Below are 22126 nucleotides of genomic sequence, written 5' to 3' on the forward strand. Positions count from 1 at the left end.
TGCCTGAACAGCAAATGATATAACATCAAAACCAACTCAAAGCAGATGCAATTACATATAGCTAGCACTACACCCACAACAGTTCTTTTGACTTGTTTTAGTTATTTCAATTTCTAAACTCTTATTACTTAGCCTCATTATCAAGATTTGCAAGCTGCTCTATGTTCATCGGATAAATGAACCTTTGGTCTCCACTGAAAGCCTTCCTAGCCATGATTATATTAACTTTTGCTGTTGGGTGGAATGCGTCCCAGAATACATACTGGTTGCGGTTTCGACATGGTGTTTGGAACGGAAGACATGTAATCTGTCCTCTGTTTCGCCCGATGCCACAGCACCCACGATTTAGGACAACAAATCCTATATAACGAAAGGGGAAATTTGAGTTAGTACAAGATAATTATGAACCCAAGGATGCATTATTCTGTTGCATGCCATGTTAAGATCCTTAGTGGCAGAAATTAAGTGAGAAAGTACCATAAGTTCTAGCATTGGCGGCGATGTCTTCGAACATGCGGGCAACGTCGATGAAAGAGAATCTGACTCCAGGTAGATTGGCGCTGAGGTTGTTGATTATTGTCTTCACATTTGCATTAAAAGGTTGAACAAGATCGTTGACTTCTTTTGAGCAAGTCCCTGTTGGGCTTTGAGCCAAGATGCTCGGAATGCAGCCCATTAACCCAAGCCCAGCTACAACAAATTTCCGGGCTCCAAGATTGTAAAGTCTCTGTCCAATTAAATGTATCAAAATGGACTTAACTTTACAAACCAAGATTCTATTGGGTCCATCATGGGCTAAATTTGTGGATATGATGTGATATTAACGAAAAGAATCGTACTGTATAAAAATCATACACTTTACATATCACTTAAAAATATATAATTTTATTTTTTTATTCTTATATTTTAAAAAATAAAATCATATATTTTAAAATGGTAACCGAGTTTAAACTTATGTTTAAAATTTTTGTAACGAGAAAGGCAGCACGTCTGCAGTTGGGAGTAGTAAAATTGAGAAGCTTACAGTGAGTTGCTGGGAGTACTGTCCAGCCAAGAGATTAGCATATTGTTGTGCATTATACTGATTCTTGGTGGGGTAATTGGGCATGAGGTAATTGTTTAGGTAGTCATTGCTGCCCATCCCAACGAAAAATATGCACCGGCCGATCTCCCGGGCCACATCATCGGCCCCGAGACGGTCTGTTATCTGATCTAGCGTGTTCTCGAAATTTCTTATCTGTTGATTGAACGGTATGCGACCCACCTGATCATCAAACATTGCCAAAAAAAAAAAAAAAAAGGCGGCCATTTTTATTTTATTTGTTCGCCAAATTAAGCCAACACAGTAGTACTACTACTGAATCAAAATCACATGTAGGGTAGGACTTGGCTGTGTATTATTGTTTAGGAATTAATCATATTGTAAGTATTGTTTACGAAAATTCAGTATGTAATCTGTGTCCAAAAGAGTACAAAACGATGCAAATGAATACGGAAAAACATGCATGCATGGTGCATACAAAGTTTCTGCCAGTGATGTCGAGGATTCCGGCAGCCGCGGAGGCATAGTTGACTCCGTGAAGCATTTGTTCACCTGAAGCTTCTGAGTATGCGGGAATCAATGGAAGTCCAAGCAGCTCAGCTGCAAGAGTATATATATATATATCATGAGATATTGACAAAAACCATTGGAGTACCTGGAAAACTTTTCTAACACATCCTAATTCATATATAAAAAGGTAAAAGTTTTTCCGAGTGGAATCTTTTCTTTCACTGTCAACTATGATCACTAGCTATTTATATATGACTCTATATATAGTTCAGTGAAAGAGAGAGAGCCCAACACGTTCAGAACAAACTTCCCGTTTTTGTCGATCAGTACTCATGTGCTCTCGAAGTTATTCAACGCTACCAATAGATTGTGTTGTATTTTTATTTCCCTTGATGAGATCGACTTCATGACGTGAATACATTATACCTCACACATTGAACATATATACCAGGAATACCTATATGTATATTATATACCTAGGCAAGAATGGCGAAGGTTCACCCTTAGTTAAACACCACACGGACTAAATGAAAACGTTAATTTGTGTCTAATAATGCGTTGGCAATTGGTCATTTTCAATTAGAGCGCTGAGACCCAAGTGCAAAGAAAACGCGGCCATCAGAGAGAGAGAGAGAGAGAGAGTTGACCTATTTCATCGACCATAGTGTAGCCATTGGAGAAACGGCCAGTAGGGCCACCCTTGAAATCAATACCGTAAGGGAAATAGTTGGCCTTGGCAAAGGAAGGTAGGTTGTTGTTGTTGCCATTGTCAATGAGAGAGTCTCCGAAGATGAACATGGCAGGCACCATCTCCCTCCCCCTTCCACTACCTTGACCCGAAGATACACTCAGCACCACGAAAAACGCCAGCATTAATAATCTAAATTTAGCCATGACTATTGGGTACTGTCCGTGTATGGTATGTCTCTTCTATGCGTGTTTCAGAGAGGGAGAGAGTAGTTTTCTTCTACCCTTTGTGAAAGGTGAGGAGTTTGTGACTATGAATGGAAGGTTTATTTATAGCCATAGTAAGACGGTGGTTGAAAAGTAATAAATGCATTCACCTGTTCTCTCCATAGAAGTAATTACACACTCTAAAGCAGCCAACATGCGTGCAGGGCACTCTCTTCATGAATACTCACTTCTAGCTCCTTAATTATCAGTAATCTTTTTTTAGGATTAATTTGGCCGGCCGGGGTTTGAACCTCGAAAAAGAGGGAGCTGGATTTGGTACTCTTAGATTAAAGTAGTAATTTATTAACTGTTTTGGGAACCCGCAATTCACGAAGATTATAATTAAGCACATGAATTACACACACATATATATATTTATATTATGTGTGTGTGTTAAAAACTCAACCATTAATCTAAAAACACTAGAACTGTTGAATACTAATTTGGTTAAACATTTAACCCCCATAATCATAACATGATTCCACTACACTTCTAAATTCGACGTCCACGACGGCCCACTCTATTGACACTAACTCGATGATAGCCTTTTTTCTTTTAGTGAATTTACTCATTTATCAACATTCAATGAATTAACACTATGCATGCCTATACATATATAGTACCAATGCATTTTAATCCAGCCTATAAGTCATTCTTTCTGTGACTTGAACTTGTGATGTGGTCCTTGTTCTGATACCAATTGTTAAAGACTCAAGTACCATTGATTCAAAAGTCCTAAAACTATTATATACTAATTTAGTTAAATATTTAACCCTCGGTATTATAACAATATATATATATATATATATATGTTTGTGTATTAATTAAGCCATATTCAATCAGCCATACATACCTTTTTTGTTCTTATCCGTCAAACCGCCTCAGCTTTTATCAATATAGGGACTTCTGCCACTTCTACGTCGACGTAAGATGCCAATATAATTAAGGACATTGTAATGTCCTGGTCACCTTTTGCTAGTAGAGCTAGCGCATCCATTAATATATATTTGCCATATGATCAATGGAGTTTTCAGTACGTACATTTTTAGGCTTATATATATATATATATATATATATATATATATATATATATATATATATATATATATTCTCATGAAATGATTTATCTTCCTACTTATAATTTGTATCTTGCAGTACGTACATACTTTCTCGCCATGCATATACCATGGACAAAACTGGCCTAAAGTACCTGATCAACTCATGTCTTGAATTTTCCTTTCGATCTCTTTGTTTTTGGTGGGGGCGAGAAATGGCGTCTTAATTTCTTGATGATCAGTACGTACGTACTAGCTAGCTAGAAATATTATTGCTCATGTAAATTAAAGGCGTACGTCGACGTAGTCAAAATTTCTGGTGCAGGTAGATCAGGATTCGATGACAAATTAATTAATTAAGCCTATCTAGTCAGAAAGGTATAATTATTTGTTTAGTATATGTCCAACTTTTTTTGCCATTTAATTTATGAGTAATGTTACGTGTAGTTGTAGAATACGTAAATATCATACAATCATTTTAAAAAGAGTAGAGTCTAATATTAAAAATTTTTTATTTTTTCATATGGATCTCATATTTATTTAAATTTTTTATTTTTTCATATGGATCTCATATTTATTTACTTTTTTCAAAATAATTATATATTGTTTGCACACTCACGACTTTAACTATCATTTCTCTATACGTAACATGCCGCCGCCGACTGCCTTTGTTTTGTCATCATCTCAATCTGATCAGTCATATGAAGTTTTACAGTGATTTCTTTAAATGATAACATTGGTAAGATTTTTAATTTATACGCACACTTGCATCATGCCGATAAGATTTTTAGTTCACACCCGATGTAAATAGCTCAAATATAACTACTAAAATCATGCCACATGATTAATCTTTCGTTGATGAACATATATATATATATATATATATATATATATGGTAAGAGATGGTACTGGTGTAAATTAATTGAGAAATTTAAATAGTATAAGATGTAAATGAAGACTTTATTATTAATTAGAAGCTAAGCTGGTACATGGGAATAAATAAAGTAAATGATAGAAAATGCACAGCTTTGATCGGTGCTACGTACAAGCCATTTGTGGAATTTGGCGTTGCGTAAAACAGTTAAGAATCATGAAGAGTAAAAATTCTTGGAATTCTAGATCTTCATCAATAGATGATGATCAGTACATGATACAGATTGTGCAAGAAAGTCAACACTCCTAAAATTAATGCAGAATACTTGGACAGACAGCAGCAGACAGCCATACCCATGCCTTAATAATCAGATTGGTATTTTTAGCCCAAGTCGAAATTAAAGATGCTAGAGAAAGAAGCCACTTTTCTTTCTTCTTCTTCTTTTTAAGTAGCTGATATTGACCCAAAATAAGTTCCATCAAGTTAATAAATAAATGAACTCCAAGGATCCGATAGAGTGATATCTGGATCCAAAACTCAAAGAGTCATAGAATTCGATCAATTCGACGTTGAGATAAAAGGTGACAAGTTTGGTCGAGGAATGGTAATAGTGTAATGCCTATCGTCCCAGAAATTATGTCTCAATTAGATACTGAAACTTATCGTAATAATATTTTATTCAACTTTCATCTAAAATCATCTCATCTCATCTCATCTCACTATCCAAATAGGTCCTAAGACATAACATTTGAGATTCGGAAGTGATCTGAATGGCATGCAAAATTCATGCAACGACCCGTTATTGACACTGCCCTTCCTAACTTGAAAACCAACGTTTTTTTCTTTGTTTTTTTTTTTTGACGACCCAAGTGCAATCCGTAGGTGGTACCACTTCCTAGAGCAACAAAGCGAGTTTCATCTTCACTAAACTGGAAAATCAAGAAAAATAAAAGCTGAAAAAGAAGTTGTAATCGAAGATGGGAGGAACGTCAATATATAGTCATTTTCAGACATCAAATAAGAAAACTGATTCAAATCACAAGAGCTTGCAGCATAAGATTACAATCAGGTGCTTAGCATCGATATATGCTAAGAAAACAAAAAAAAAATTTAAACCCAAATTCAACGGAAAAAGTGCTCTAGCTGTTCAACAATATAGAACTCTCCCGCAGTTACCGTTGCCAATTATAGATTAGTAACTCTTGGTCTTCAGCAGTCAGCATAACATGAAAATAGCAAAAACTAACATATATTATATATAACGGGAAACAACTCACTTAATTTACAATAGAGCACATTAGTACAACCAAGATATAGGAGATTCAAGGCTTCCACAATTTCATAGTGCAATCTTCACCAAAGGTAGCAACAAGGTTCCTGTGTGGATGATGCGTGACGCCAATTACATCTTTTTCATGGACCTGCAATTGCTCCCAAAAAAATAATACACATTATACAGTGCACCTTCCATATGTTCCTTTACATATACAAAAATACACCAATATACAACCCAAAAAGGTGAATGCGGTCGGTCATTATCAACACGTATGATACGGTGATACAAACAAACACAAGCAAGCCTGCATGTACAACTAAAAATAATTAATGGCACATAATTCAAATCACTTGGGGAAAAGGCTCCAGGTTCGGGTTCTAGTTCAAAACTCAATTTTTCATTAAAATAAATAGCCCTGATTCTAAACTTCATGGTATATGAGAGGTTTTGCACCATTTTGCTTTATCTAGAGCAATACCCTAGCTTCTTTTACAGTATTATAAACAAGTTCCCAAACCATTCTCTAGAATTTATGTGCCTAAGTAAGAGCAATCTAATTAATGCCCTAGTTTTATACAAACTTAGCTTTCAACTGACTGACATCATACCTTCAGTAGATGCTCTAGTTTACCAGACTGGTAGCTGAAGCAGTACATATTCCTGCAAATGATTCACGTATTAAATAGATGATAATAAAACACTGAAGAAACCGAAACATGAATTCAGCATGGTTAGCATCATAGATGGATGTACTGTACAACAATTTATTTTACTTGTGCTTCTGCAAATACTCATATTATATATAACTGAAAAATTCAGAACTTGTAAACTAACTGATAAGAGCAAAGTATTATATTTTATGCTTAAAAAGTCATTAAAATACCTGTCTTCACCAACACAGTAAATCCATTCCCCTTTTGGTGACACACAGGCAGCAGCAAAGTCTCCACCTTCTCTTTTACCAGATGAGAAACTCTTAACGACCTGCACCAAATCATGGAGAAAATATATCATCAATTAGATGAAGTGGCACATGCTACAGGTACACTTCGACCCTCACCCAGTGGTGTTACTATTACTAATTTTTTTCCCGCGAAAGGTCGCTTTTCCACTCCACTCGGTTTGGCAGGAACAGGTACTTCCCACTTTGTAGAGAATGTGGTGGGAAAATAGGTTTCATGGATTTTTTTCCATAATTTGAATTAAAAAAATTGTGGACTGTAAATTTTCAAATTGCACAAAATAATACTCTATAAGTATCGATCAATAGAAAAATTGAGTTAGCCTTCCATCGTATATGTCTCAGATCTCCATTATGCTGTCCACACAAAACGTTGTTTTTTGAAGCACAGAATACATTGAAAAAAAAAAGCTATGCCACATTTAACATTTAAGAACAAGTACCTGTCCTTGAAGTGTCATAATGTAGATCGATGATGTCTTATTACATACAATAATGTGATCAGTATTTTTGGGGAAAAGATGAACAGAATTCACAGAAGCATCTCCACCCTAATAGAGAAAGAACAAAGCAGCAGTCAGGTACAAGAAAGGTAAAGCAAAATGCTAAGGGAATATTTTAGTACCCGTAAAGGAGGCGGCGGCTTAAATGTTTGTAGACAGTCTGTTGTCTTCGCATCCCAGACCTGTACATAATATACCATTTTTCTATTTATGAACTCAGGAGAACAGAACGTCATACTTAAAGAAGGATTTGTTCAGCTATAACTCCATAACTAAAATAATTTACCTTCACAGTGCAATCACTAGAAGCAGTAATAACACGACTCCCATCCGTTGTAAAGATAGCATCATTCACATAAGACGAATGGCCACGAAATTCTTTCAACAACTTCCCAGATTTCAAGCCATGAATTCTATTGGAAAAAATGACAACTTCAATTAGTTTTTGCATAAAAATAATTATAAGAAAGAAAAATATTCTGACTCTTCACAATCAACAATCCAAATGTACTGTGTTTGTTTATCACTATTGAATAAAGGGATACTAGCCCAAAAACCTTGAATGATTTATGTGTGCATGTGTGAAAAAAAACTGTGTATAAAGACTTTATCTTACTAATTCTACATGTTCAGTACATATATTCTCATTATTACTTATAAAACAATTATATTCTTAACATATACAAAAGTGAACGTGTGTATATTACATATATACACATAACCCCGTAAATACATAAATGCAAATCGTACACATCATCACCCCAAGAATCATTTTAACGCAAACCATGACCACAAATAAAACTTCTAATCCAATGGCAGAACAAGCCATCATCAAATAAAACAGAGGATAATTGAACTCAACTTGAATTCAAATTAGAGACGGAGAAGAAGAGAGAGTTGCTGCTCTTCTGACAAATAATTTTTTTTCTACCCAGCCAATATCCTTCCAGTCCTCTCAAATAAATTGCATTTTGTACAACTAAAGTTTTAAACAAAGATACAAGTATATATAGGAACCCCCTCGCCTCCCAAGAAACCTACAAGGCTACCACCTCTGTCAGCCCCCCGTACTCCCTACAAGAAAAAGTTTACTTTGTTCCAGTTCATCCTAAAGCCATCTTACACTTCATAACCTCTAATGTTAACACAGACAATCAAACTTTTATGACCAGCACAGTCACTCAGGGATGCGATAACTGTTACAAACAAAGAATCAATTTAAACAGAAACCTAAAATAAACCAGGATAACAAATAAATAGTATAAGATATTTACTATAGTACCCTGCCACACTAGAAACAATGATCAACAAAAAATGCCCACAAACCTTGCTGTGCTGTCAAATGATGCACTTAGTAACTGAGTTCCATCTCGAGAGAAGACAAGACTGGTGACACCCTGAGAATGTGCACGTTCAAGACGGCGCAAGCATTGACCAGTCCTTATACGCCAAACCTAAAATAATATAAATAATGAATGAAATCATAAAGCTCATTAATCAAACTTCTAATATTATTAAGCATGTAAGGAAAAGTACATCAAAGATTTTAAACTTGCTAGTTATGTATCCTTCAAACTTCTTCAGAAATATTGAGAACCAACATTGCAGATTGTATTGAATGCAGTATCTAAAACATTGGTTACTAAAGAGAAGACGGTAGACCAGGTGGGACCATGAAGTTGACAATCTTAATTGTGAACAGCTACTTCGTCATAAATTTTTTTTCTCTAAATGGTAACTTGATAACTCTCCACATTTAATATCCTTCAAACTTCTTCGGTAATATTGAGAATCAACATTGCTGATTTGTACTGAATGCAGTATCTAAAACATCAGTTACTAAAGAGAAGACATTAGACCAGGTGGGACCATGTAGTTGACAATATGAATGGTGAACAGCTTTGTCGTAATATTTTTTTTTTCCTCTAAATGGTAACTTGATAGCTCTCCAGATTTATGGAATAGAAAGAAAATAAATTGGATGCTTAAAATTACGGTTAGTTGTATCTGAGGTTCAAAAGCTGACATCATGAGTTCACCATTTAACTATTGGCACTAGTAGATCCCTATTTGCAGTGTTATGCTAAATAGCCTTTAGGACAGTTTCCCAATTGACAAACCAAAAGTATCATAAGAGCTAACACTCATATTCACTTGGAAGAGCCCAACATAGACGTATTAATGACACGCAACCCGCAGTCTGAGATTAACATATGTAGCATGCTTACATTTAAGAAGTTGCTTAGTATAAAAGATGCATCCTGAATTTAAGCATACACGACTAAAACCTACTTTAATCTTTCCATCCTGTGACCCAGATGCAAGCATCTCAGAATCTCTGCTAAAGTCGACACAAAGCACCGGATCATCATGCATCATGAATGTTTCCTGCAGAATATTATAGGTGTCAGTAGCACAAGATAAGATTGAAACTTCCCAGAAACGCCAAAACTTCCCTGAGTGAAACCAAAGACAAGAGAAACTTCTATCATCTAGATGCCCTCATTTCAATACTGCATGGCCTATTTACAGCCAAAAGTCTAATCTGTGATTTTTACATGTTAGCAAAGTATTAGGAAAAAATTAAAAATGTGTACATAGATTTTCTTTATAAGTATAAAAATGTATACATACTACCAATTACAGATAAAAATTAATTACTCCTCCCTATAAGTAGCATGCATCTGTCAAGAGAAGTTCCTGAGCAAGCACAGGGTCTAAACCCAACACCTAGACACTGCCTAGGAAAATGTGGTGAAGCCTAGGAACTCAAGTTTCACTTGGCAAGGCAATGCCTGCCCAGGTAATAAAAAAACAAAAATACAGCGGAAAATACATGTATATTTAATCAACTCACATCAGCCTGGTACTGAAGATCCTTCTTGAGCTTCCCACTGATGTAATCCCAGACCTAGTAGTGATGTAGATGTCTGAGCATTCAAGTTTTGTAAACTTTACACAAAAAATAAAAGATATCACTACAATACACCTCAATAAATCCATCGACAGAGCATGAGACGAGAAACTGTCCATCTGGTGAGAACCGGGCACATTCGGCATGACTTTTTGTCCCAAACTGCACCAGATAAATAACATCACAGATTATATTAGGAAACTATGTAAACAAAAGCAATAGATTTACATAAGAGTACTCACAAATGTACTTATAAAAAAAAAAAAGTGTACTTGCAAATCTGAAAACAAATATCTATACACCTCACCTTTATTGTGTGTTGAAGAGTAGTTGGATATATGTCATCTACATCTTGTTTCATAGCAGCGGTTCCTCGAAATAAGTCAAACTGTGTTCCTTGTGGAAGTAAACCTGACATTCAAATAAGTCAAGAATGAAGTACTAACAAGTTTTACTTCAAAAACTAAGCATCATATCCCCACTGATGATAGCCTCCTCCAATTGTTTTCACTAAAAAAGAAAAGATGGCATATAAACTATAACCTTGGTGCTGCTGCCACTTCAGAGCCTGACCAATCAGAGCCATTAATCGTGAAGGTGGCACCACAGTAACTTCGGCAGCAAGAGCTGAAAATGCAAAAAAGAACATAATTCTTCAACATTCAAGAAACAAATGTGCAAACAAATTTAAACAGAGACTCAGGGAGTAGAAGTTCATATGCTTGCAATGATTAAAGTTCATAAGCTCTGATATGTATCATTGGTACCTATATTGTTTGATAAGTAATACAAATTTAACCATTGAGAGATAAAGACACTACCATGGTTTTTTTTTTTTTATAGGTAGACACTACCAAGGTTATTAAGGACATTCAAACTAAACTACTGTTTACAGGTTTCAAGATATTGGCAGTCTTGACAATCATATCTAATGACCAAAGGAATAGAGGAGGACCTTGGGCAATTTGTGCACGGCGTTTTTCCTTAGTAGAATCTTGGTAAGCCTGAAATATAACAGAAAACTTATAAGTCTTTCAATAAATTAATCTAATATAGTTCCAATTTAATTTAACTACACTATATGAGTCAGGTGCATAAACTCGTTCACTTCTAATTAGTTTAACAGCACCATGACGAAACATAAAGAATTATAGGAAACACAAAATGAAGATGTTTAAAATAGATGCAAACCAATATAAAGCCAATAAGTCCAAATTATCCAATAAATAGCAGATACGTTTTCAGTTAATTAACTACTACCAATACTACTAGGGAGCTAAAACAGATGATTAGCTACGTTTTAATAAGAAATTGACTACATTTGCTTAATTCATTAAGTGTATGAACTGCAAGAAATACTTTCTCTGCAACAAACAGCCATGTAAATCATATGCTACAGAATGAACATCACACTTTTGTGACATTGTACTATTGTAGTTAGGAGAAGCTTATGTAAACATATAGCCTGTAAGGTTTTCCCATCCAGAGTATACAGTTAGGAACACAGTTTGACCTTTTCTGGCCTGATAGAGTTCAATCTAATGGCAATCCAACCACATATTCTGAATACAAAATTCCAGCTAATTTAGCCAGATTCTTAATTGAATCACTTCTGGCGTGCACATAACCACACAAGGGATTCTCCATTAAAGGTCCCAACCAACACAGTTCTAAAATCCATCACGTTCTTAGCAAAAAAATCAATATTCCTCTGGGATTCCGTTGACCTGTAGCATTCTAGGTCACAAATAGACACCTGGTCATTTCACACATTTTTGTTTTTTGGTACAAAAGATAGAAATGCAAATCAATATGAGAGGGGTTACCCAAGAGATTTTTATTTTTATTTTTTATAAGTTAACCGTGGGAAAAAAAATCCAAAACCAAAAAATCATAACTACCAAGTCAACCTCACTGAACAGACCGATGAGGATAACCGATGAGGATGAATGGTCTCAAAAGTTCTCTCCTGCTTGCAATGTGTACTACACTCTGAGGGAAGAAATAAATCTCACCAGTGAGTTCAGATCAAAGTCGTATGTAAATCCCAACCTACCAATATCTGCAAAATGTTGAGTGCTTATCTCCAACACCCCCTCTTTTCACTAAACAACCACACAATTACTAGTTATTCTCCCTAACCCATCAAATTAGGGCAGACAACTTGTGTTGCCGTGTAAGGTTCAGGTTGTATTAAGGTTGACTCATATAAATTAAACGGGTCAAACCTCTCAACTGTAATCTACTAATTTCGGGCTGAGTTTATGCCAGGTTTTTCATGAACAGTACACATTTTTTGCTGCATCCCTTGGATTCCCTGTTTTCTCTCATGTTCCCATCATTTTGCTTTAATTAAACTGGTCAGACCCCTTAACTAACCCAAATCAAAGAATTTCGTATCAGGCAAGCAAGTCAGGTTGAAAATTGCCAGCCACGTCAAATAATTGAATCCAAGACATTGCAGTATCAGTAACATAGAAGAAAAGTTGAAATCTCCTAGGGTTCAGACATGTGTCAAGTTCCCCATGAAATTGATAATTTCCAGCCCTACACACACAACAGTTCACCACAAGGATTTTGAATAACTATTGGCAAACAAAATTTGACGCAAACCCAAGACTAGATAATCCATATGGTTGAGAGAAGTGGAAAAAGGAAAAGAAAAATGAAAAAATAACAAGCTTTTCTTCACATGAAAAATAGAGGAAAAAATAAGTAAAATAATCAAATTAGAACTAATTTCTAACCTCATTTGGATCAAAGTAAGTTCTGACTAGGAGATGTTCAAGTCTCAAATATCTTTCCGGTTGCTCTTGCTTCATGACACCCATCACCTGAGTTTGCCTTAAAATAGCTCGTGCGGTATCCAACTCTCGAAGTTCAATCATTTCTAATACAATCTGCAAAATTCACAAGAATGGGAAAATCATAATGTGTCAAGTAGAAATACCATATCACATTACCTCATAGAGAATATGGGCTATTTATTTCATTCTAATATGCAACAAAGGCATGAACTTAACCTGTAAGAGATAATTGTGTGTTCATTCTAACATACAGGTCCAAAGAGAGACAAAACTCCTTGACCCAAAGCCGACCCAACTTGAAAAATCAAAATTAAGAGCATCCAGGACTCTCCTACAAGGACAGAGAAGAGCCACAACTGAGATTGAAACAAAAATCATGGAAAAATCAACTTGAGCTCATGCAAAGAAGTTCCAGCCCCCAAAACACTACCTTTTTCTCTCTCTTCCTATACATCACATCAGTGGATCTACCTTACAAGTTACATTACCCTGACTCTTCCAACCTCTTTAACAACAACTTACTAACTCAAAAACTAATTATGGCATCATTGAAGCTCCTCCTAAAGAATAACAAAGCCATAACTAAAGCAACCAATGAAATGACCCCCTGGTAACTTATTTTTCAGTACTTTACTCCATTGGTCGATTGTTTTTTTTTTATCGGTAAATAAGATTCTTTTGATCGTAGGAATAGGCAAAAGCCCAAGTACACAGGTCATATACAATAGCAATGCCTAGGATTGATGTTCTAGTAATTGGTCGATTGTAATTGATTTTCATGGCATGATGTTTCATGAATTCCCTGTATCACTAAATTAGCACGCTTAGGCATTGTTCATGTATATGTCCAGTATACTTGCGCTCTTACTTACTCTTAAGATCAATAAAATCTTGCTTACCAATAAAATTAAAAATTAAAAAAAAAAAAAAAATTCTCCAAAGGACATAATTTACCAAAACTTCCAATTTGAGTGAACACCAACAGGAAAAACACTTTCCAATAGAAATGAAAACCAGTTGTTCCCTTGGAAACGATAATAAAATCGAAAACTTATGGCTTGTGCCTGGTATTAAAAAGCCATATCCTCAGCCAATAAGTATTTACTTCTGAAATAAAAATCTATGTAACGCCCCAATGGAAGACCCAAGCCACTTGGCCTATACTCCAAAAGGACAAGTCCTTGATACAATTGGAGCCCCATTGGAACATTATAAAGAGCAAGAACTTTTTCTTCACAAGCAATGTGTGATCTCATACACCACCTACCCTTACACATGCTATGGGGTATCACAATCTCCCCCCACCCTCCCTTAAATTCCCGACGTCCTTGTCAAGTTCGTCTTTCATAGGTGGCAAGTCTCAAGTCCCACATTTCTGGTTGGGATAGAAACACCATTTGTAACGCCCCAATGGAAGACCCAAACCACTTGGTCTATACTCCAAAATGATTAGTCAATGATATTAGTGGAGCCCCATTGGAACATTATAAAGAGTAAGAACTTCTACTTCTCAAGCAATGTGGGATCTCATACCCCACCTATTCTTACACATCATATGGGTTATCACAATCTATGATGCAAGAGTATGAGGGAGGCTAGAGTTCAAGCCATGTTTGTCAATTACCTTGACCAAGAAGGCACTAACCTAAACCAGGGTGGATGTCTATTGTTAAGAGACAATTACACTATGAAGGCACCTCTCATCTACTATAATGTACATCTCAAATAAAATCCATTGAACATAAATCCTACTACGTGCTCTATGCAAATTGGAACATCCAGTCAAGATATAGCATAGATAACTACTAAAAAAGCCAACCTATGGTCCCTTAATCCAAACAACATCAATTTTTTTTTATAGGTAATCAATAAATTTTATTCATAGAAGTAGGCTAAGCCCAAGTACACAAGGTGTATACATGAGTCCTAACAACATCAATTATTTAAAGCAAAGAAAATCTAGCAAGAAAATTGCTAATGTGAATGGAAAGGCACCTTGACTAATTTCTTATGACAATACGTCATGTTTAACCTATCATCTCTCAAACCTTGCCCCAATTGTTGCAGTAGGGAATTGACTAATAAAATGCATGCAAATATTTTGATAACATCAATCACTTCAAATTACTGTTATTTTCCTTAGTTCAGATCCACAATAACTTTTCATCGAATGCTCCATTTCACATCATCACCACACTTGATATGACTCCAACAGCATACGAAACACAAAAGAAACTCCTTTGTTCTGTCTCTAGCATTTCATTATCCATCTTCATCAAAGGCATATACACAAACAAAGAAACATACGCCCACCAGAACATTACACCATAGAAAGGATACCGAAATAATCATTCTCCTAAAGCATTATATATTGTGGCCATAATATTCTTATTCAAATGACAGTAAAGTAAAGGCACAGAAATTTATATATAACCAAATAACCACAACGTTAAATTATCTGAAATGAAAATATCGCCACAATCAGTCAACTTTGATATACCTGCTCATACAAATCCTCCAATTTATTCCTGGGCAGCTTAAGCTGAGCCACTTGAGGCAGTATCGCATCCCACCTCCCACTATTGATATCGGCAACAAACGTCTCCACGCTGTCCACAGTATTCAAAGAAACCTGGCACTCGTTCTGTAACGTCTGAAAAGTTTGGTGCAAAGAATTTTCTTTGCAAAATTGGAGCACAATCTTGATGACACTGGAAGTAATATAAAAATTAAACACTATATTAGCATCTCTTGTAGCTAAAACAGTAACAACATCGGACACACCCTTATGTAAATCCAGACAAACAAAGATATATTGGGCAATAAGCTTATTGGGTTCTATGATCATCTCAAACACGTTAGAGGCTACATCATACAGTGGAAATCTCCAATATCAAGAGAAACTAGAACCCAGAAAAAATAAAATCGAGGAATGAGGGCAAAAAGCTTGGGTACGGCTATTCAGAGTAGACGAAACAAATAAGCCCAGTTTAATCTTTAAAAAAAAAAACACACAACATAAATTGAGAAGGGGGAAACTTACTCTCTGGCTTCAATTTCTAGGGTGGACATTTGTTACACTCCTATGGAGGACGATGGGAAGTGAGGGGCGACGGCACTCAAGGTTCAGACTTCAGAAAGTGATATAATTGGTTCGGGAATGAGGAACTCGTGTGTCGTGTGAAGAAGACCCAAGAAGCCAAGGTGCAGAACGGGCCAGATGGGCTAGGAGATAACTACGGAGCTGGGCTAATGAACGAATAAGATGGGCCAGCTGCTTTTGTTTCATTTCAGTATTTTCTTTACGAGTAGCCATAGGCCTTGGTATAAGGATAGGTAAGTAATTTCCTATATTTGCTTTAACCAGACGGTTATGGTTTTTAATCTAGAATTTTCCTGTATTGTCCCTGTTTGGAGGAGCTCTCCAGAGTATACATTTCACTATCAATTCCAATACAATCATACAGTAATCCATTATATTTTTCAGATTTTCCTATCCATTTTCTCTTTCAGTCTCGGAAAAAATGGAGCACTGAGAGAGTGCAGAGTGATTAGGGTTTGTGTTCTATTACAGTAACGGTTCTTTTCTTTTCCCGCTTAGGAAAAAAAAAATGAAGTAATTTCTTTATGCATTTTATAACCTATCTTACCGGGCGCCATGCATGGGCCCTTGCCAACAAAGACATTTTTGTTTATATGTTTCACCAAGTAGTGTCAATGTCTCTTCGGCCTAAAGGTGGGTAAAGGAATTTATGCTCGGATGTCCAAAAATGATTAATCAAGTCCTCGTATCCTAATCCCATTATCCATGCATGCATCTTGAATAATAAAATAAGTAACGTTTTATCTTTACAGCTTAATTATTCCACTAACGCTACTAGTACGTACGTACCTCGTCATTTATCCCTAGAAACGCGAGATTAATATGTAAAACTAACATGTCCAAATCTTCACCAAACTAAGCTAATTAGTGTGATCTTGCATTGAGATCTAGCGGTTAATTAATTAGTACAAATTCTTCAGAATTTTAGGCCACCCTCCAGGCTTGATCGGTATGATGTGCACTTAATTGGTACGCACGTGTATAATATCATGTACATTAATTATATAGTACTATATATATATATATATATGATTTATGAGTACGTACGTAGTAATTATATTATAAATATATATAGAAAAAAAAAAGAAGTCCGTATAAGTGATTTGTAGCGATTTATTTGTTTGTGAGTGCACTTTTTTTTTATTATTATTATTATGAGCATTTTCATTATTTTATTTTACTATTGTCAAAATTATTGTGTATTTTGTATTAAGGTGTTTTTTTTTCAGATTGGGCCGTATGTGTCACAATAATATATTAGATAAACTTCAATTTCGAATAATATTTTATACTATTATTGTCTCTTTAATTTCAATTTATTATTATTATTATGATTGTATTCATTATTTTATTTTACTATTGCAAAAATTGTTGTGTATTTTGTATTAATGTGTTTTCTTATATATTATTTTTGTATTAATGTGTTTTCGTATATATTATTTTTATTCTTCAGATTGAGCTTCCTGTGTCACAATAATATATGATATAAATTTCAATTTTCTAATAATATTTCATTATTTTATTTTACTATTGTAAAATAGTAAAATAACATGAATAACATTTTAAATAACAACAATAACATTTAAATACAGTAATGAATAACTATTTAACATTTTATAGTTAGATTGAAAATTTTTTCTAACACTTATGTATTTTTCAGATCTAAAGGAAAAAAAAAAGAAAAAAAAATGAAGCCCATATAAGTGATTTATTTGTTTGAGAGTGGGCTTTTTATAGTGATTTTATGGTGATTTATTTTAGTTAAGTTTTGTGGGTTTCGGGCCCAACCCGTATAAGAGAAAAGGCTAGCCCTTCGGACGGCGCCGTTTTGGCATTCCTGAAATGAAACCCTAAGGGTTTCATAATTTTGTGATTCTATCCTATCGCGCGCCGCACGAACCCGTCCCCCCTCTCCCATTTCTTCTTCTTCTTCTTCTTCTTCTTCTTCTTCTTCTTGCTGCTAAAACCCTAAGTATCTTTTTCTTCGACTCTCTGATGCGCCGCACGAACCCTCCCCTCCCTTCTCCCATCTCTTCTTCTTCTTCTTTCTTCTTCTTCTTGCTGAACCATGCGCCGCCATACCCATCTCGCCGAACTCATCCACCCTCGTTTCCGAGTCTCTCTGTTTCTCCCACCACCACGTCCTCTCTCTGCTTTCCACTCTCCGTCGCACACAACCTAACCGCAGCCTACCAGTGATACCACTCACGGACCGTCGGCCTCACCTCACTCTCTGTCTTCGATTCCCCATTGTAAGTTTTTTTGTCTTTTTAAAATTACTTTGAAATCTCAAATCTGCTTGATGATATTATGTAATTGTTTAATTAGGGTTTTTGAATCCGAAAGTTAGGATTTTTGTGGTTCTGTTTGTGTTATTAGGTTTTGTGTTTAGGCTTGTGTTGTTAAAATTACTTTCAAATTTCAAATCTCAAATATGTGGAGATTTACAAACGAGAAAAAAACCAACAGATTCGAAACAACGTTCATCTGTAATATATTTCTGCTGGTTGTTGGGTGAATATTGTGTGTATTGTACTGGTTGCTTTGATTGCTTTCCCTTTGTATGTATTGCACTTGTTGCTTTCTTATGGAAAGTTTGTTGGAAACTTGATTTTGGGAAATTAACATTCATCTGTAATATATTTCTGCTGGTTGTTGGGTGAATATTGTGTGTATTGCACTGGTTGCTTTGATCCGATTTCATGTAGAGTAATTTTATACTACTAAAATTTACTTTTAATGGAATGAAACAATTTTATTGATTGTTTGAGAATGAGTTGTAAAAGACTTAAGTGTATCATTATTTGGATTTAAATTTAATAGTTGAGAATTAAAAGAGAGGACATGATTTTCATTATCTTATTTAGTTGGATTGGTAAAATTAGGAAATAAATGATATCTTATATTATATTTGTTACTGTGCATGTAATAATAATACAATAATTATAATAAAATTACAATTTTGATATAAAATTTAAACAAGGTATTATGTTTTGATTTTATGTTAAATGGTTGCTTTCTTTGTTTGGTTTCCTGCAAAGGTGGATAAAAATGGAGGAAAAGAAAGGACAGATTATCTGGAATGTTTAATTTTTATTTTTTCAACTAACTTTAATAAAGTTTTAATTTGAACCCCTGACTAGAAGTCGAAAAAACCTAGAAGTCGAATTTTACTTTTTAGTCCGAAAGTAACAGGTTTAAACCAACCTGTTAGAGTCCAAAGTACTACTTGTGCTGCTGCAATTTAAACCCATCTCAATGATGTTTGCTACTTGTGCTGCAGCAATTTTTCCTTCATTTTCAGCTTATATCTTCACTATGTAAGGCATGAACTTTGGCTTAAATTTCATTTGCTAGATGACTAAGTTTAAGTTAGTTTAAAACTTCATTTTTTCCCCTCTTATTTCACATTCAGCACCTAGAAAGATAGCAACAACACACTTCCAAAATCTGAAAACAAATCACTAAAAATAACTCACAGATAATATTAAGCAATAATCAATGAATAAAAAGGGGAAAAAAAAGTAAGTCATAAAGCACTATATTAAACAACTATCAGAAAATATTACACTAAACAATCATGCACTCACAGTGATTAAACAACAAAAAGTTCCAGCTTTTTAAATCTCAGGCTGAGAACACTTTAGAAGAACCTGAAAACAAGCCAGAAAAGAAGCTGTAAAAATCAGCAGATCTGAAAGTTATCAACTAACAAGTTCTGAAAACAAACCACTAAAAATAACTCAAAGGCAATACTAAGCAATAATCAATGAATAAAAAAAAAATAATAAGTTAGAAAGCACTATACTAAACAACCATCAGAAAATATTACACTAAATAATCATGCACTCACAGCAAGTTCAGTTGATCCACACCCAAGAACACCTTACAGAACTGGGAAATCAGCTGAAAACAAATCACCAGTAAAAACCATCAGTAAACATAAAAAAACCAGCAAAAGTAAAAAATAGAAAGAAGAGGACTTTTGCTCAAGATCAACACCCAACCAGTAAAAGTGAACACTGAATTTGCTTATTCACCTATAACAATTTGTTTGATCCTTAGCAAAGACAAGAATTTGTTTACTTGGAAGTGAAGTTGCATGAGGAGCAAAGAGCAGAATTTGTTTAGTTGGAAGAAAGGCTGCATAGACGTGGATTGGTTTGGTTAGGTTTGGTCTCTCAAAACACATTATGTTTATAAACTGCAGTGTCCCCTCTCCTCCCATGCATGTGTTTTTTTGTGTCTAGTGAGGGGTACGATTTTTTTTTTGTACAGTTTTTTTTTATCCACTTAGATGTATTGTACTTAAAAATCTTCCTGACATGATTTTTATTTTTCTTTTATTTTCTGTTTTTTTTATTGCTTCTTTCTTATTCCTTCTTATTCCCTGTTCTTCAGTGAGGACGTAATTTTTTTTTTTATCCGTGAGTTTTGTTTTTAAACAGCACAATTGCCTATTTGCCACATTGATTCAACCTGCAGAGCAGGACTGCTTCAACCTGCAGAGCATAAAAAGTAGACAGAAAACATAAAAATGTTGTACTGAACATCTGGCAAAATATAAAGCATAAAAATAATAAACCTTAAGAAAAAGTATACCACATTGATTCAACCTGCAGAGCAGGACTGCTTCAACCTGCAGAGCATAAAAAGTAGACAGAAAACATAAGAATGTTGTACTGAACATCTGGCAAAATATAAAGCATAAAAATAATAAACCTTAAGAAAAAGTATACAACTAAAGAGGAACTGACATAACTGTCAAAACTTAAAAGTAGAAAAATAATAAACCCAAAATAATCTAATGAAACTGCAAAACTGACTAAACATGCACTGATATTCCTTCTTCATTGAGGACGATTTTATTTTTATCCGTGAGTTTTGCACTAATTCAACCAAATTGATGGATGTGATTTTGCTGTGATGACAGAGTCTGAGACCGTTTTATGACATAGATAGGCTTGCTGTTACTGATAAGTAACATAAACATTTATAACATTTTCATTTCATATTACATTTATAACATCTATTAGCTTAGCTGCTAAACTTGGATTGCATTTCCTTGTTTTTTGTTTTGTTGAAGAAATCTGAGAAATATCCAATCTTAGTTTAGTGTTTGGTATACACTGCTTTAAGTTTCTTTATAAGAAGTCGGAAGATGTGATTCAAGTTTCAAGTTTCTTTTCAAGTGTTTCAATCGTTTTTTTTTTTTCTGGTTTGGGACTGGGATCTACAGAAAATAATATAGCAAAAAAGTGGCTAAACATAACTGTCAAAACTTAAAAGGTGAAAAATAATAAGCTCAAAATAACTGTTATCTGCCAAAACTGCAAAGCCAACAGGATAAGAAAAAGGTGACTTGCTGTAGTGTTTCAATCGTTTTCTTTTTCTGGTTTGGGACTGGGATTTGCAGAAAAAAAAAGGTGAAAATTAGTAAACTCAAAATAACTATTATCTGCCAAAACTGCAAAGCCAACAGGATAAGGATAAGAAAAAAGTGACTTGCGTTTTCTTTTTCTGGTTTGGGACTGGGATCTGTAGAAAATAACAGAGAAGCCAAAACTGCAAAGCCAAAAAGGTGACTTAACAGAGAAGCCAAAACTGCAAAGCTAACAGGATAAGGATAAGAAAAATGTGACTTGCGTTTTCCTTTTTTGGTTTGGGACTGGGATCTGCAGAAAATAACTCTTATTTGCCAAAATTACAAACCCAAAAAGGTGACTTTAACATAGAACTGTCGGAAAACAAGGTTTTCCATTAGGTGGCGTTAAATAGCCACTTATATAATAGAAGAGATATGATTTATGAGTAGGTACGTAGTAATTATATTATAAATATATATTATAAATCATATAAAAAATTACCAAATATATATATATATATATATATATTAGCTGCATATATAATTCAACACCTCACCTGATGATCATGATCTTTGAGACGTGGGTAGTGAATTATAAGACTAGTACTTAATTATATGAGTGGTGGATAAGATGATCATTTCTTGCTTGACTTCAGATTAATCTTTAATTATTATATCATCATGTATATATGAGGTCATTAATTGTGGTAGTGAAATTAGAGATTCATATAGGAGATCAGAGATCGTTAATTTTTTTTTTTT

The 22126-nt window shown here is 34.7% G+C and overlaps 2 protein-coding genes across 3 annotated transcripts; both read right to left on the bottom strand.

Moving 5' to 3' along the window:
• Positions 1 to 20: 20 nt before the first annotated feature.
• LOC121249695 (GDSL esterase/lipase At1g71691-like) lies at positions 21 to 2541 on the bottom strand. Its single transcript, XM_041148450.1, has 5 exons — positions 2200 to 2541; positions 1521 to 1642; positions 1025 to 1264; positions 478 to 727; positions 21 to 360 (listed from the first exon to the last, which is right to left on the bottom strand). Exons 1-5 carry the CDS (start codon positions 2444 to 2446, stop codon positions 125 to 127), a joined length of 1095 nt encoding a protein of 364 aa, XP_041004384.1. The 5' UTR covers positions 2447 to 2541; the 3' UTR covers positions 21 to 124.
• Positions 2542 to 5453: 2912 nt separating this feature from the next.
• Positions 5454 to 16114, bottom strand: LOC121249696 (suppressor of mec-8 and unc-52 protein homolog 1). Of its 2 annotated transcripts, XM_041148451.1 has the most exons (16): positions 15940 to 16114; positions 15397 to 15607; positions 12837 to 12989; positions 11045 to 11093; positions 10633 to 10716; positions 10397 to 10500; positions 10165 to 10251; positions 10033 to 10086; positions 9468 to 9563; positions 8502 to 8629; positions 7462 to 7588; positions 7298 to 7357; positions 7116 to 7223; positions 6595 to 6695; positions 6320 to 6371; positions 5454 to 5856 (listed from the first exon to the last, which is right to left on the bottom strand). In XM_041148451.1, exons 1-16 carry the CDS (start codon positions 15966 to 15968, stop codon positions 5758 to 5760), a joined length of 1542 nt encoding a protein of 513 aa, XP_041004385.1. In that variant the 5' UTR covers positions 15969 to 16114; the 3' UTR covers positions 5454 to 5757. The 2 variants fall into 2 exon arrangements, with proteins under 2 accessions (XP_041004385.1, XP_041004387.1); XM_041148453.1 differs by lacking the exons at positions 15397 to 15607; positions 15940 to 16114 and adding an exon at positions 13113 to 13136.
• Between the last annotated feature and the right edge of the window lie 6012 nt (positions 16115 to 22126).

Source organism: Juglans microcarpa x Juglans regia, chromosome 2D (assembly GCF_004785595.1).
Source record: "Juglans microcarpa x Juglans regia isolate MS1-56 chromosome 2D, Jm3101_v1.0, whole genome shotgun sequence".
NCBI classification, from domain to species: Eukaryota; Viridiplantae; Streptophyta; class Magnoliopsida; order Fagales; family Juglandaceae; genus Juglans; species Juglans microcarpa x Juglans regia.

Excerpts from the sequence above, each read along its gene's own strand:
- LOC121249695 (XM_041148450.1), bottom strand. The coding sequence starts at position 2,446 with ATGGCTAAATTTAGATTATTAATGCTGGCGTTTTTCGTGGTGCTGAGT. Across the intron at positions 1,643-2,199 it reads CACTATGGTCGATGAAATAG|CTGAGCTGCTTGGACTTCCA; the intron begins GTCAACTCTCTC and ends ATACTCTTGCAG. Across the intron at positions 1,265-1,520 it reads ACATCACTGGCAGAAACTTT|GTGGGTCGCATACCGTTCAA; the intron begins GTATGCACCATG and ends TTTGATGATCAG.
- LOC121249696 (XM_041148451.1), bottom strand. The coding sequence starts at position 15,968 with ATGTCCACCCTAGAAATTGAAGCCAGAGA. Across the intron at positions 10,252-10,396 it reads CTCTTCAACACACAATAAAG|TTTGGGACAAAAAGTCATGC; the intron begins GTGAGGTGTATA and ends TATCTGGTGCAG. Across the intron at positions 10,087-10,164 it reads CTGTCGATGGATTTATTGAG|GTCTGGGATTACATCAGTGG; the intron begins GTGTATTGTAGT and ends CATCACTACTAG.